General features: G+C 43.9%; 1 protein-coding gene across 1 annotated transcript; it reads left to right on the top strand.

Moving 5' to 3' along the window:
• Positions 1-8386: 8386 nt before the first annotated feature.
• On the top strand, positions 8387-8797 carry LOC311130353 (transmembrane protein 100-like; the record flags this gene model as incomplete). Its single annotated transcript, XM_084163077.1, has 1 exon — positions 8387-8797. The coding sequence occupies one exon, from the start codon at positions 8387-8389 to the stop codon at positions 8795-8797; it is 411 nt and encodes a 136-aa protein (XP_084019203.1).
• Positions 8798-16096: the final 7299 nt, after the last annotated feature.

Below are 16096 nucleotides of genomic sequence, written 5' to 3'. Positions count from 1 at the left end.
GCCTTTCTCTTGCATTTCAAAGATGATGAAAAAAAAAAAAAAAAATTGAAAACACATGTTCTTTTGTTTGTATTATCTTTTACCAGATCTAATGTGTTATATTCTTCTACATTAATATCACATTTCCACAAACTTCAAAGTGTTTTCATTCAAATGGTATCAATAATATGCATATCCTTGCTTCAGGTCATGAGCTACAGGCAGTTAGATTTGATTATGTCATTTTAGGCGAAAATTGAAAAAAAGGGTCCGATCCTTACTCTGAATTTTTAAGGTTAGGGTTAAGTTTAGGCATTAACTCCAAATTCTCAAGGTTAGGCATTAACTCTGAATGGTTAGGGTTTGGGATAGGCTTAATATATATATATATATTTTTATTATCGCTGCATTCAAACATGCCGCCATCCTCGTCTACAACACCCTAGCAAAACCGAAACCTACTTGAAGGTAACAGCGGTCACTGTTGCCCCTAGTGGCTGGTTTCCACATCATCTCCGGGCGTCCTCAGACATGGATGGACATTGAATACTGACTTGTATCACGGGTGACCTGCCTGGAATGTCAGCCGGTCCCATGGACAAGTAACAAGTAACAGAGGGGTGAATGAGGGATTGGATGGGTGATAAAATTAGAAATGTTGAGTCTGAAGTATATTGAAGTCTGGCAACTTTATTGTTTATGCACTTTATTTAGTATTGCTTTTTTATTTATCAATACATTTGAACTACTTTGAATATTACATTTATTTTCAAATGTTAATAGTATATTTGTAACAAATTGTTACTTTTTGTACCTTGTTGCAACTCATAAAATCAGTTAACTTAGTTCCTACTGTTCATTCATTTCCTCCCTTCCTTTTTCAATTTAATCCATGGAAAAGATCATGTGTAACAACGTTCAGGTAACATTAGCGAAATGAGCTAATTATCAAGGTCAATGTTTTTATTTTAAAAGTAACTCAATTACTTTTACTCTGAATACTTTTTTTACACCAGTAATTTGACTTCTACCTGAGTACAATTTTATTCAAGTAACAATACTTCTGCTTGAGTAGGATATTTCAGTACTCTTTCCACCCCTGAAAACAATGTTGTCTCTCACCTACACAGTCACATGGCTTCCCTTGCTGGTATGCAAAAACAAACACAATCACATAGAATCACACACAATCACAATCCCACTCATGCTTGCAATGCTTTTTCAGGTGATTCAATCTTAATTTTCACAATGCTGGATATTTTATGCCCATCAGACTGTCTCAGTGCTAAAGTATAAATCAAGGTTTATGGGCTCTAGATGGTTGTATTTCTGAGAGCTTCATAAATCAATGCTTTGTTTCTTTAGCAGTTTCTATTTCAATGTAAACAACCTCGGCATTTAAAATTACTCAGCCAAACATTTTCCTGACAGCTCTCTCTTTGTACACAAACACTAGTTTCTCAGAACAGCCAGGTCGTAAGCCGCCGACTGCGTTTGGAGAAATGTTGATGAGGCCGACATCCTGTTTCTCAAAACACCCACTCTTTATAATCATTCAGGTCATCTCCAGTGGACAACAAATGGGGCAAACTCCCATAATGTTCCTGTTTCCTCATTACTTCCTGTCCCTTAGTAATTTTCTTAGTAATGATCTATGTCTGGTAATGCATGATACAGGGCTTCCTTGTAAAAAAGATACAGTGCGGAAAGTATTCAGCCCCCTTGACTTTTTCCACATTTTGTTACGTTGCAGCCTTATTCTAATATCGATTACATTTATATTTTTCCTAATCAATCTACACACAATACCCCATAATGACAAAGCGAAAACATTAAAAAAAAAAAAATTTACCACAAAAAAAAATAGAAAACAGAAATACCTTATTTACATAAGTATTCAGACCCTTTGCTATGAGACTAAACATTTTGCTCAGGTGCATACTGTTTCCATTGATCATCCAACTTGATTGAAGTCCACCTGTGATAAATTCAATTGATTGGACATGATTTGGAAAGGCACACACCTGTCTATATAAGGTCCCACAGTTGACAGTGCATGTCAGAGCAAAAACCAAGCCATGAGGTCGAAGGAATTGTCCGTAGAGCTCCGAGACAGGATTGTGTCGAGGCACAGATCTGGGGAAGGGTACCAAAACATGTCTGCAGCATTGAAGGTCCCCAAGAACACAGTGGCCTCCGTCATTCTTAAATGGAAGAAGTTTGGAACCACCAAGACTCTTCCTAGAGCTGGCCGCCCGGCTAAACTGAGCAATAGGGGGAGAAGGGCCTTGGTCAGGGAACCCAATGGTCACTCTGACAGAGCTCCAGAGTTCCTCTGTGGAGATGGGAGAACCTTCCAGAAGAACAACCATCTCTGCAGCACTCCATCAATCAGGCATTTATGGTAGAGTGGCCAGAAGGAAGCCACTCCTCATTAAAAGGCATATGACAGCCCGCTTTGAGTTTGCCAAAGGCACCTAAAGGACTCTCAGACCATGAGAAACAAGATTCTCTTGTCTGATGAAACCAAGATTGAACTCTTTGGCCTCAATGCCAAGCTTCACGTCTGGAGGAAACCTGGCACCATCCCTATGGTGAAGCATGGTGGTGGCAGCATCATGCTGTGGGGATATTTTTCAGCAGCAGGGACTGGGAGACTAGTCAGGATCGAGGCAAAGATGAACGGAGCAAAGTACAGAGAGATCCTTGATAAAAACCTGGTCCAGAGTGCTCAGGACCTCAGTCTGGGGCGAAGGTTCACCTTCCAACAGAACAACAACCCTAAGCACACAGCCAAGACAACGCAAGAGTGGCTTGAGTGGCCCAGTCAGAGCCCAGACTTGAACCCGATCGAACATCTCTGGAGAGACCTGAAAATAAGCTGTGCAGCAACGCTCCCCATCCAACCTGACAATGCTTGAGAGGATCTGCAGAGAAGAATGGGAGAAACTCCCCAAATACAGGTGTGCCAAGCTTGTAGCGTCATACCCAAGAAGACTCGAGGCTGTAATCGCTGCCAAAGGTGCTTCAACAAAGTACTGAGTAAAGGGTTTGAAGACTTATGCAAATATGATATTTCAGTTTTTTATTTTTAATACATTTGCAGAAATTTCTAAAAACCTGTTTTTGCTTTGTCATTATGTGGTATTGTGTGTAGATTGATGAGGGAAAAAAACTATTTAATCCATTTTAGAATAAGGCTGTAACGTAACAAAATGTGGAAAAAGTCAAGGGGTCTGAATACTTTCCGAATGCACTGTATATATATATAAGTCAAGGATATATAAACTCCATATGACAACCCTGACCCACTGACCCCTGACCCACTGACCCAACAAAACAACAGCTCTCATATAATTTCTCATCACCAATGTATCAGTTTCAGCCCGCAGGCAGAGACAACCCTATAACCTGTACACCACACTTACGCATACACATACATACACACACACACAAAGGGTGGTCTGTCACATTCACAGATTCAAATGTCACCTCTTTATTGTCCTTGAGGAAAAAAGGACCAGAGTGACTGGGTGACGCAAAGCTCTGAATGGGAACGTGGTGAGAAGATTGCCATGAAGTTACAGTGGCTTTGTTGATGCGTATGAATGGAAGGAGGGAGACACTGTGGATACAGTCTGAGCGAGAGGGTTATTGAAGGGATAAAGTCATGTTCATGATGTACAGTGTGCTCCAAAATTACTGGCACCTCTGACTGGCAATGCACAAACAATACTTTAAAAAATATAAACAATATAATTATAGAGATAAACTTAAAATACCAACATGTGAGAAATACTGTACTTTATTAATGTTTCAATGGAACCAACCAAAATCATACAATTATTTAATACAAAATAAATGTCACCAAAATCAAGGTTTCATAATTATTGGCACTCCTCATTTAGTACTTAGTGCAACCATCTCTGGCAAGGTTAACAGCATGGAGTCTTTTCCTGTAATGTTTGACAAGATTAAGGAACACATTTGGGGGGATTTTGGACCATTCCTCTATGCAGATCCTTTCAAGATCCTTCACATTCTTGGGTTTGCACTACAACTGCCCTATTCAACTCAGCCCACAGATTTTCAATTGGATTGAGGTCCGGCGACTGAGATGGCCATGGCAGAACATTGATTTTGTTGTCACAGAACCATTTCTTTGTGGATCTTGAGGTATGTTTTGGGTCATTGTCTTGTTGGAAAGTCCACCTACAGCCAAGTCCCAGCCTTCTGGCAGAGGCAACCAGATTGTCAGTCAAAATTGCCTGATACTTGATGGAATTCATTATGCCATCAATCTTAACCAGTGCCCCCGGACCTCTGGAATTAAAACATATTTCACCGTGGGTATGAGGTGCCTCTCCTTGTATGCATCTCTGTTTCGACGCCAAACATGCCGATGCTGTATCTGACTAAAACATTACATTTTGGTCTCATCTGACCAGAGCACCTTCTTCCAGTCATAATTTAAATGACGTTTGGCAAACTCCAAGTGCTTGCGTCTGTGTCTTGGGGTCAGAAAGGGCTTTCTTCTGGAAACCCTTCCAAAGAGCCTGTGGTTGTTGAGGTGACGTCTAGTGGTGCTTTTTGAAACCTGGTGACCCCAAGACGCCACCAAGGCCTGCAATTCTTTCACAGTGACTCTTGGGGATTTTGTTGCTTCTCTCACCATCCTCCTCCCTATCCTGGGGGGAAAAATGCATTTGCGTCCTCTACCCGTGAGGTTTTCAACTGTTCCATATCTTTTAATTTTTTAAATAATTGCCCTGACAGTGCTCAGTGGTATATTCAATCGTTTGTGGATCTTCAAGGACACTAAGAAAACCTGCCTAAATGACTACGACCCGTAGCACTGACGTCTGTAGCCATGAAGTGCTTTTAAAGGCTGGTCATGGCTCACATGCTTTGAAAGGCAGGGCTTGAAAACGATTACAGACTACAAAAGGAAGCACAGCCGCGAGCTGCCCAGTGACACAAGCCTACCAGACGAGCTAAATCACTTCTATGCTCGCTTCGAGGCAAGCAACACTGAAGCATGCATGAGAGCACCAGCTGTTCCGGATGACTATGTGATTACGCTCTCCATAGCCGATGTGAGTAAGACTTTTAAGCAGGTCAACATTCACAAGGCCGCAGGGCCAGACGGATTACCAGGACGTGTACTCCGAGCATGTGCTGACCAACTGGCAAGTGTCTTCACTGACATTTTCCACATGTCCCTGACTGAGTCTGTAATACCAACATGTTTCAAGCAGACCACCATAGTCCCTGTGCCCAAGGACACTAAGATAACCTGCCTAAATGACTACCGACCCGTAGCACTCACGTCTGTAGCCATAAAGTGCTTTGAAAGGCTGGTCATGGCTCAAATCAACACCATTATCCCAGAAACCCTAGACCCACTCCAATTTGCATACCGCCCCAACAGATCCACAGATGATGCAATCTCTATTGCACTCCACACTGCCCTTTCCCACCTGGACAAGAGGAACACCTACGTGAGAATGCTATTCATTGACTACAGCTCAGCGTTCAACACCATAGTGCCCTCAAAGCTCATCACTAAGCTAAGGATCCTGGGACTAAACACCTCCCTCTGCAACTGGATCCTGGACTTCCTGACGGGCCGCCCCCAGGTGGTAAGGGTAGGTAACAACACATCTGCCACGCTGATCCTCAACACGGGGGCCCCTCAGGGGTGCGTGCTCAGTCCCCTCCTGTACTCCCTGTTCACCCATGACTGCATGGCCAGGCACGACTCCAACACCATCATTAAGTTTGCCAACGACACAACAGTGGTAGGCCTGAACACAGACAACGATGAGACAGCCTATAGGGAGGAGGTCAGAGACCTGGCCGTGTGGTGCCAGGATAACAACCTCTCCCTCAACGTGACCAAGACAAAGGAGATGATTGTGGACTACAGGAAAAAAAAGAGGTCTGAGCACGCCCCCATTCTCATCGACGGGGCTGTAGTGGAACAGGCTGAGAGCTTCAAGTTCCTTGGTGTTCACATCACCAACGAACTATCATGGTCCAAACACACCAAGACAGCCGTGAAGAGGGCACGACAAAGCCTATTCCCCCTCAGGAGACTGAAAAGATTTGGCATGGGTCCTCAGATCCTCAAAAAGTTATACAGCTGCACCATCGAGAGCATCCTGACTGGTTGCATCACCACCTGGTATGGCAACTGCTCGGCCTCAGACCACAAGGCACTACAGAGGGTAGTGCGTACGGCCCAGTACATCACTGGGGCCAAGCTTCCTGTCATCCAGGACCTCTATACCAGGCGGTGTCAGAGGAAGGCCCTCAAAATTGTCAAAGACTCCAGCCACCCTAGTCATAGACTGTTCTCTCTGCTACCGCACGGCAAGTGGTACCGGAGGTCCAAAAGGCTTCTCAACAGCTTCTACCCTCAAGCCATAATAGTCCTGAACAGCTAATCATGGCTACCCGGACTAATTGCACCCCCACCCCATCTTTTTACGCTGCTGCTGCTCTGTTAATTGTTTATGCATAGTCACTTTAACTCTACCCACATGTACATATTACCTCAACTACCTCAACTAGCCGGTGCCCCCGCACATTGACTCTGCACCGGTACCCCCCTGTATATAATAATAATATGCCATTTAGCAGACGCTTTTATCCAAAGCGACTTACAGTCATGTGTGCATACATTTTTACGTATGGGTGGTCCCGGGGATCAAACCCACTACCCTGGCGTTACAAGCGCCATGCTCTACCAATTGAGCTACAGAGGACCACATAGCCTCCCTACTGTTATTTTATTTTACTTCTGCTCTTTTTTTCTCAACACTATTGTTTTCTTCATTGTGTTGGATGACAAAGGGATATTGCATGCGTGTTACCTCATTTTTATACCCTAGTGAAACAGGAAGTGATGTAATGGCTCAATATAGTTCCTTAAGACTTAGATAAACTTAAATAAGTGGAATTTAATTCCTGGTTTAATTTTGGTAGATATTATTTACAACAATCTATAAGGGTGCAATTTATTGTGATACCTTGATTTGGAGGACAGTGATTTTTAATTAAATCAATAAATGATTTTGGTGGGTTCCATTGGAACATTAATATAGTACAGTATTTCTCACATGTTGGTATTTTGAGTTTATCTCTATAATTATATTGTTTATATTTTTTAAAGTATTGTTTGTGCATTGCCAGTCAGGGGTGCCAGTAATTTTGGAACCCACTGTATATAGCCTGTACTAGACAGAGATCTGAGTGCTGTGTGCACTTGCGCACATACACACACACTCGTACACACAACCGGCACCATTCTACTCCCAACATACACATGCAGACTAATTGATTAGTAGTTTCGGGTAAATGGGATAGTAGAAAGAGGAACCTGCTATTCAGAAAAAATCGGACTGTCCTTATTCATGTATCCTGCTTGTTGGGCTATTTATATCGAGGGATGGACAGAGTGTGCAGTGTGTGTGTGTGTGTTTAAATCTAAGTTGATTTGTTTTACTGTGTTACTGCCTGCTTACGTCAGATTAAATGGCTTTGCATCATAAAGGTAACTGAGGTGTAGATTATTTGAAAGGGAAATAGAGCAAACAACGTTACGGTTGCATGGTATCATCACTAAGCCTGGGCTGCTTTACTATTCTCCATCAACACACACATATACATGGACCAATCAGAGGAGAGGAGATAAAGAGGAGATGGAACAGTTAACCATCTCCCATCATCCCCCTACTTCCCAACCGCACCCCTCCGCGTGCCTCTGCATCCCTCTTGTCTTTGACGTCACTGTGCCTGGGCAGCCAATCAGGTTCCTGAATCACACCCATCACCTCTCCTTAGCCCCTCCTCCTCCTCTCGGTCTCTTTAAACCCCACAGGCTGTGGAAACACAACACACAACGTGCTGCCGCCACTGGGAGGGCGGACGGATGCGATGCAGAACACACATACACCACGCACCAAACATACAGAGACAGAGTAAGTGGATCCTCTTGCAGAGAGACTGCATATGAAGCCAGAGCTCGTATCTCTTGCTCTCTCTCCCTTTCTCCATCTGTCTGAATCTGTCTTCTGTTTGTCTCTTTTTTTCTCTGTGTCTGACTTCTTCAGTCTCTTTCTCTCCCAATCTCCATCTCTTTTTATTTATCTTGATAACTTCTTCATTTCCCCCCTCTCTCTCTCTGTCTCCCTTCTGCCTCTCTTTCTTTCTCCATATATCTCAGTGTCTCCCTCCTGATCTCTTCTCTCTGTCTTTCACCCTCCAGGCACACGCTGTCTCCAGACGACAACAACAGAGGAAGCAGCAGCCCCTGTAGTAGCAGGAAGAAGAGAACCACGAAGAGAATCACCAGAAGAAACCCCCCTCACTCTTCTCCTCTCCCTAGGACCGCAGCTCTGAGATGGGCTGCTCCTCGGGGCGCCAGCCCCCGGCCCCTGTTAATCACCCAGACCTGGACTGTGGCAGCAGCATACCTCTGGAGTCCCCCCATAGAGGGGACCTGGTCCTATCCCCAGACTCTCTCTCCACACTAGAACGACTAGCCCAGGCCACAGGCGGCACGGAGAAGTCCTGGTACCGCTGTGTGTTCCCGTTTGGGGTGATTTCCCTGGTGATCGGGGTGGCGGGGACAGGGGTCACCTTTATGTATAACACGCCAGACCTGCACCAGACCAAGGTGGTGTCCATGGTGCTGCTGGTGGTGGGGATGGTCATGCTGCTGATGGCAGCAGTGTGCTGGAGGGACCACAGGCTGAAGAGGAGGAAGAAGAAGGAGGGAGGGTTCTTCTGCTCTGAACAGGGCACCTTGTGAGGTCTGGGGGAGGAAGAGGGATGAATGGGACAGAGACACAGACACACATGAAAGGATGGATGGATGGAAAGGTTGAACATTTGTAAGGTCCAAACCGATCAACCTGCCACGTGCTTCGGCAAGACGCTAGATTTCACTGAAGTGAAGAGGTGGTGGAAAGGGTTGAGGGTTCCTATTTCTTCTCTCTCGTTTGGAAATATAACCTCCTCCTTTACTTTTTCCTCTCCGTTTTTTCCCAGCCCCCATGTCTCTGAGGATGTTTACTCTGTTTTTCACTGTGTGGAGGGAGGGAGGGTGGTGTTTTCACGCTTTCAAGTTCAGAGAGTTCTGCACACTGGTTAACCGTGGACCCTGATAACCAACTGTAGCAGTGAGATGTCTCATCAGAATGACGGAATCAGACTTTGGATGTGTACCAAATGGCACCATATTCCCTACATTGTGAATAGTGTAGGGAACAGGATGCCATTTTGGCCCAGCTTTTCATTCATAGTGATTGACTGATCTCTGCTTTCCACTTCAGTTGGCTTAGCAGTATTTTAAAGATGAGGACATATTTTTTAACGGTGCTTCTTCTTACTGCCATGTCAGTAATAAATTGTGATGAATTAATTTGCGTGTGCGTGTGTGCACCTCTAACTGGTATGAATTCATAGTTGAAGGTTTCACATAATGACATCACCCTGCGACAAGACTGCTGTAAGTTTGTCATCTTTGCATTCCTCTGTATGTTTGATATTACATGTATGTTTGGTATGCTCTTAGATATGCAGAGGTTTATGGACTGATAAATCATTTGGATGACGTTCATATCACAAATCACATATCACTACCTGACCTGGGTCAAATACAATATGTCATACTTTCAAATATGTGAGCTGCGCTTGATTTAGTATAGCCTGGCTCAATTGAACCAATAGAATAGTCCCAAAAGTGTAAACTCCAAGCTAAATCAGGTGACCCTCAAATACTTTCTAATATTTTAAAGTATTTGACGTAATGTATTTGTCGCAGGTCTGATCACTACTGTGTCTTACCACGTAATTTGCCACGTTTTGCAATGAATGTACCTCTTTAAATGAATGTATATTAATGTCTATATATAAAGATTGTGTACAGTATAGTTTATTGGGAAATAGAAATGTTTAAATTTTTTTGTATTTGAGATTTCCTGTTTAAATGATTCAACTAGAGAAATAAGTTAATTTAATATAGCTATCCGTCCGTTTCGTTGCAGCAAAATAATGTTTTATGACGTTACAGAACATCCTCTTCATTACCATTCTGTATCAATCTCCTTCTGTTGGGTAGATTTAATGTGCATCCCAAATGGCACCCTATTTCCAATATAGTGCCCTACCTTTTGAAAGTAGTGTACTAAGTAGTGTATAGGGTGTCATTTGGGACACCACCTTACGTTCCTGTGGGGAAACGTTGTGTGCAGCTAGCTATCAGTCAGTCACAGCGTTGCCATGACCTTTATTTCAGTGCCTTTATTTCTTTTTACATTTACATTTTAGTCATTTAGCAGACGCTCTTATCCAGAGCGACTTACAGTTTTTTTTAGTGAGCGCATACATTTTCATACAATATATCTCTGTAATGGGTTCACCCAAGCTGTCCAGCCAATGAATCCTGGCTTAGGAAGGCCACCAAAAACTCTGAAATTTCCATCCCCAACTACAACATTTTCCGTCTAGATAGAACTGCCAAAGGGGGCGGAGTTGCAATCTACTGTAGAGATAGCCTGCAGAGCTCTATCATACTATCCAGGTCTGTGCCCAAACAGTTTGAGCTTCTACTTCTAAAAATCCACCTCTCCAGAAATAAGTATATCACTGTTGCCACTTGCTACAGACCCCCCTCAGCCCCCAGCTGTGCCCTGGACACCATATGTGAATTGATTGCCCCCCATCTATCCTCAGAGTTCGTACTGCTTGGTGACCTAAACTGGGATATGCTTAACACCCCGGCCGTCCTACAATCTAAACTAGATGCCCTCAATCTCACACAAATTATCAAGGAACCTACCAGGTACAACCCTAAATCCGTAAACATGGGCACCCTCATAGATATCATCCTGACTAATTTACCCTCTAAATACACCTCTGCTGTCTTCAACCAGGATCTCAGTGATCACTGCCTCATTGCCTGCGTCCGTAACGGGTCCGCGGTCAAACGACCACCCCTCATCACTGTCAAACGCTCCATAAAACACTTCAGTGAGCAGGCCTTTCTAATGGACCTGGCCCGGGTATCCTGGATGGATATTGACCTCATTCCGTCAGTGTAGGACGCCTGGTTGTTCTTTAAAAGTGCTTTCCTCTCCATCTTAAATAAGCATGCCCCATTAAAAAAATTCTGAACTAAGAACAGATATAGCCCCTGGTTCACCCCAGACTTGACTGCCCTTGACCAGCACAAAAACATCCTGTGGCATACTGCATTAGCATCGAACAGCCCCCGCGATATGCAATTTTTCAGGGAAGTCAGGAAACAATATACACAATCAGTTAGGAAACCAAAGGCTAGCTTTTTCAAACAGAAATGTGCATCCTGTAACACTAACTCCAAAAAGTTTTGGGACACTGTAAAGTCCATGGAGAATAAGAGCACCTCCTCCCAGCTGCCCACTGCACTGAGGCTAGGAAACACTGTCACCACCGATAAATCTACGATAATCGAGAATTTCAACAAGCATTTTGCTACGGCTGGCCATGCTTTCCACCTGGCTACCACTACCCCGCTTCTCCTTCACCCAAATTCAGATAGCTGATGTTCTGAAAGAGCTGCAAAATCTGGACCCCTACAAATCAGCTGGGCTAGACAATCTGGACCCTTTCTTTCTAAAACTAACCTCCGAATTTGTAGCAACCCCTATTAATAGCCTGTTCAACCTCTCTTTCGTATCATCTGAGATCCCCTCTTCAAAGGGGGTGACACTCTAGATCCAAACTGTTACAGACCTATATCCATCCTGCCCTGCCTTTCGAAAGTATTTGAAAGCCAAGTTAACAAACAGATCACCGACCATTTCGAATCCCACCATACCTTCTCCGCTATGCAATCTGGTTTCCGAGCTGGTCATGGGTGCACCTCAGCCACGCTCAAGGTCCTAAACGATATTATAACCACGATCGATAAAAGACAGTACTGCGCAGCCGTCTTCATCGACCTGGCCAAGGCTTTCGACTCTGTCAATCACTGCATTCTTATTGGCAGACTAAATAGCCTTGGTTTCTCAAATGACTGCCTCGCCTGGTTCACCAACTACTTCTCAGATAGAGTTCAATGTGTCAAATCGGAGGGCCTGTTGTCTGGACCTCTGGCAGTCTCTATGGGGGTGCCACAGGGTTCAATTATTGGGCCGACTCTATTCTCTGTGTATATCAATGATGTCGCTCTTGCTGCTGGTGACTCTCAGATCCACCTCTATGCAGACGACACCATTTTGAATAAATATGGCCCTTCATTGGACACTGTGTTAACAAACCTCCAAACGAGCTTCAATGCCATACAACACTCCTTCCGTAGCCTCCAACTGCTCTTAAACGCTAGTAAAACTAAATGCATGCTCTTCAATCGAACGCTGCTTGCACCCGCCCGCCCGACTAGAATCACTACTCTCAGCGGGTCTGACTTAGTATATGTGGACAACTACAAATACCTAGGTGTCTGGTTAGACCATAAACTCTCCTTCCAGACTCACATTAAGCATCTCCAATCCAAAGATAAATCTAGAATCGGCTTCCTATTTCGCAACAAAGCCTCCTTCACTCATGCTGCCAAACATGCCCTCGTAAAACTGACTATCCTACCGATCCTTGACTTCGGCGATGTCATTTACAAAATAGCCTCCAACACTCTACTCAGCAAATTGGATGTAGTCTATCACAGTGCCATCCGTTTTGTCATCAAAGCCCCATTTACTACCCACCATTGTGACCTGTATGCTCTCGTTGGCTGGCCCTCACTACATATTCGTCGCCAAACCCACTGGCTCCAGGTCATCTATAAATCTCTGCTAGGCAAATCCCCACCTTATCTTAGCTCATTGGTCACCATAGCAACACCCACCCATAGTATGCGCTCCAGCAGGTATATCTCACTGGTCATCCCTAAAGCCAACACCTCCTTTGGCCGCCATTCCTTCCAGTTCTCTGCTGCTAATGACTGGAACAAACTGCAAAAATCTCTGAAGCTGGAGACTCTTATCTCCCTCACTAACTTTAAGCATCATTTGTCAGAGCAGCTTACCGATCACTGCACCTGTACACAGCCCATCTGTAATTAGCCCACCCAACTACCTCATCCCCATATTGTTATTTATTTTGCTAATTAGAACGCCAGTATCTCTATTTGCACATCATCTTCTGCACATCTATCACTCCAGTGTTAATACTAAATTGTAATTATTTTGCACTATGGCCTATTTATTGCCTTACCTCCATAACTTACTACATTTGCACACACGGTATATAGATGTTTATCCCATGTGTAACTCTGTGTTGTTGTCGTTTTTTTATTGCACTGCTTTGCTTTATCTTGGCCAGGTCGCAGTTGTAAATGAGAACTTGTTCTCAACTGGCCTACCTGGTTAAATAAAGTATATTTATATATATTTTTTAATGAGTCTGTCAGTGACACTGTGCCAGTAGTAGAGTAGCTGATGAAAAGGAGATGTGGCCATTATCTGTGTGTGTAGTCTGGTTGTATACGTGTGTGTGCGTGCCTGCATACGTGTGGCATCCCTCACATAAAATGGGGGACATAGTGTATGGGCCATATAATGAGTGAGCCATGACGTCGATCTGTGAGCTACAAATCAAACAGTATCAGTCCCTTTGAAGAAAATATAACTAGGACACAGAGATTAGTAGTACCCAGATTTCAACCAGACACACTGACATACTGTCATTCTCTTCAGAGTCACAATGAGGTATGTGTATTAATGGTGTATTAAATGCAAGATTATTAATGTGAAACTAAACCTGTGTAAATAAAAATGTCTGTCAATCAAACTGAAAAGAAAATGGCAGTCAGGGGGGATGAGAGAAAGAGAGATATAAATGTAGTACTCTCCCTCGGTGGTAGGCTCCCACACAGTGTTGCACCAAAAGCAATGTTTGATCTCTCTCTCTCTCTGTCTCTCTTTCTCTCTGCAATCACTCTCCATTATTTTTCAAGCTGATTTTATTCCCGGTCATCTGTAGCCTATGACTCATCTCATTACCAGGTTTCACTAATTAGCCTGCCATTGATTAATCTGCTACTCATGCCTGGCAGGTCCCAGTGATGCTCTACTCATGCCTGGCAGGTCCCAAGGTCCTTAATTAGCATACTCAAAAGTTATCTGTCATGTCCTCAGCACTAATCAATACAGACACCTTCAGTCAGTCACATCGAACGGAGGGAGAGACAGAGCTACTGTAGTGTCTGAGTTACTGCATGAGTTACGTTCTAAATGGTACCCTATTCCCTATGGGCCCTGGTCAAAAGTAGTGCACTACAGTGAGGGAAAAAGGTATTTGATCGCCTGCTGATTTTGTACGTTTGCCCACTGACAAAGAAATGATCAGTCTATCATTTGAATGGTAGGTTTATTTGAACAGTGAGAGACAGAATAACAACAAAATAATCCAGATAAACGCATGTCAAAAATGTTATGAATTGATTTGCATTTTAATGAGGGAAATAAGTATTTGACCCCTCTGCAAAACATGACTTAGTACTTGGTGGCATAACCCTTGTTGGCAATCACAGAGGTCAGACGTTGCTTGTAGTTGGCCACCAGGTTTGCACACATCTCAGGAGGGATTTTGACCCACTCCTCTTTGCAGATCTTCTCCAAGTCATTAAGGTTTCGAGGCTGACGTTTGGCAACTCGAACCTTCAGCTCCCTCCACAGATTTTCTATGGGATTAAGGTCTGGAGACTGGCTAGGCCACTCCAGGACCTTAATGTGCTTCTTCTTGAGCCACTCCTTTTTTGCCTTGGCCGTGTGTTTTGGGTCATTGTCATGCTGGAATACCCATCCACGACCCATTTTCAATGCCCTGGCTGAGGGAAGGAGGTTCTCACCCAAGATTTGACGGTACATGGCCCCGTCCATCATCCCTTTGATGCGGTGAAGTTGTCCTGTCCCCTTAGTAGAAAAACACCCCCAAAGCATAATGTTTCCACCTCCATGTTTGACGGTGGGGATGGTGTTCTTGGGGTCATAGGCAGCATTCCTCCTCCTCCAAACACAGCGAGTTGAGTTGATGCCAAAGAGCTCCATTTTGGTCTCATCCACAACACTTACGCCCAGTTCTCCTCTGAATCATTCAGATGTTCATTGGCAAACCTCAGACGGGCATGTATATGTGCTTTCTTGAGCAGGGGGACCTTGCGGGCGCTGCAGGATTTCAGTCCTTCACGGCGTAGTGTGTTACCAATTGTTTTCTTGGTGACTATGGTCCCAGCTGCCTTGAGATCATTGACAAGATCCTCCCGTGTAGTTCTGGGCTGATTCCTCACCGTTCTCATGATCATTGCAACTCCACTGTTGTCACCTTCTCACCAAGCTGCTTGGCGATGGTCTTGTAGCCCATTCCAGCCTTGTGTAGGTCTACAATCTTGTCCCTGACATCCTTGGAGAGCTCTTTGGTCTTGGCCATGGTGGAGAGTTTGGAATCTGATTGATTGATTGCTTCTGTGGACAGGTGTCTTTTATACAGGTAACAAACTGAGATTAGGAGCACTCCCTTTAAGAGTGTGCTCCTAATCTCAGCTCGTTACCTGTATAAAAGACACCTGGGAGCCAGAAATCTTTCTGATTGAGAGGGGGTCAAATACTTATTTCCCTCATTAAAATGCAAATCAATGTATAACATTTTTGACATGCGTTTTTCTGGATTTTTTTGTTGTTATTCTGTCTCTCACTGTTCAAATAAACCTACCATTAAAATTATAGACTGATCATTTCTTTGTCAGTGGGCAAACGTACAAAATCAGCAGGGGATCAAAAACTTTTTTCCCTCACTGTATATAGGGAACAGTGTGCCTTTGGGATGCATCCCATGAGTTCAGTGAAGTCTAGCCTAATCAAAGCTGTAGCTGCAGCTCTATTAAGGTCTGATTAGTCTAGATAGGCTAACAATAATGGTGGATCATACATTTCCTATTTAATTTTTATGGATTTTGAGAAGGGGGTGGCATGTTGGAGAATGGGTACATACCAATATTAACACATCAATAATCAATGGCTTCAATAATGGCATAAGATAAGATATACCGGGGTACACATTCCTCCCCTGG

This window comes from Coregonus lavaretus, assembly GCF_964263955.1.
Source record: "Coregonus lavaretus genome assembly, chromosome: 1".
Taxonomy (NCBI): domain Eukaryota; kingdom Metazoa; phylum Chordata; class Actinopteri; order Salmoniformes; family Salmonidae; genus Coregonus; species Coregonus lavaretus.
The sequence above is the reverse complement of the archived record's forward strand: the minus strand, read 5'-3'. Positions and strand labels throughout refer to the sequence as shown.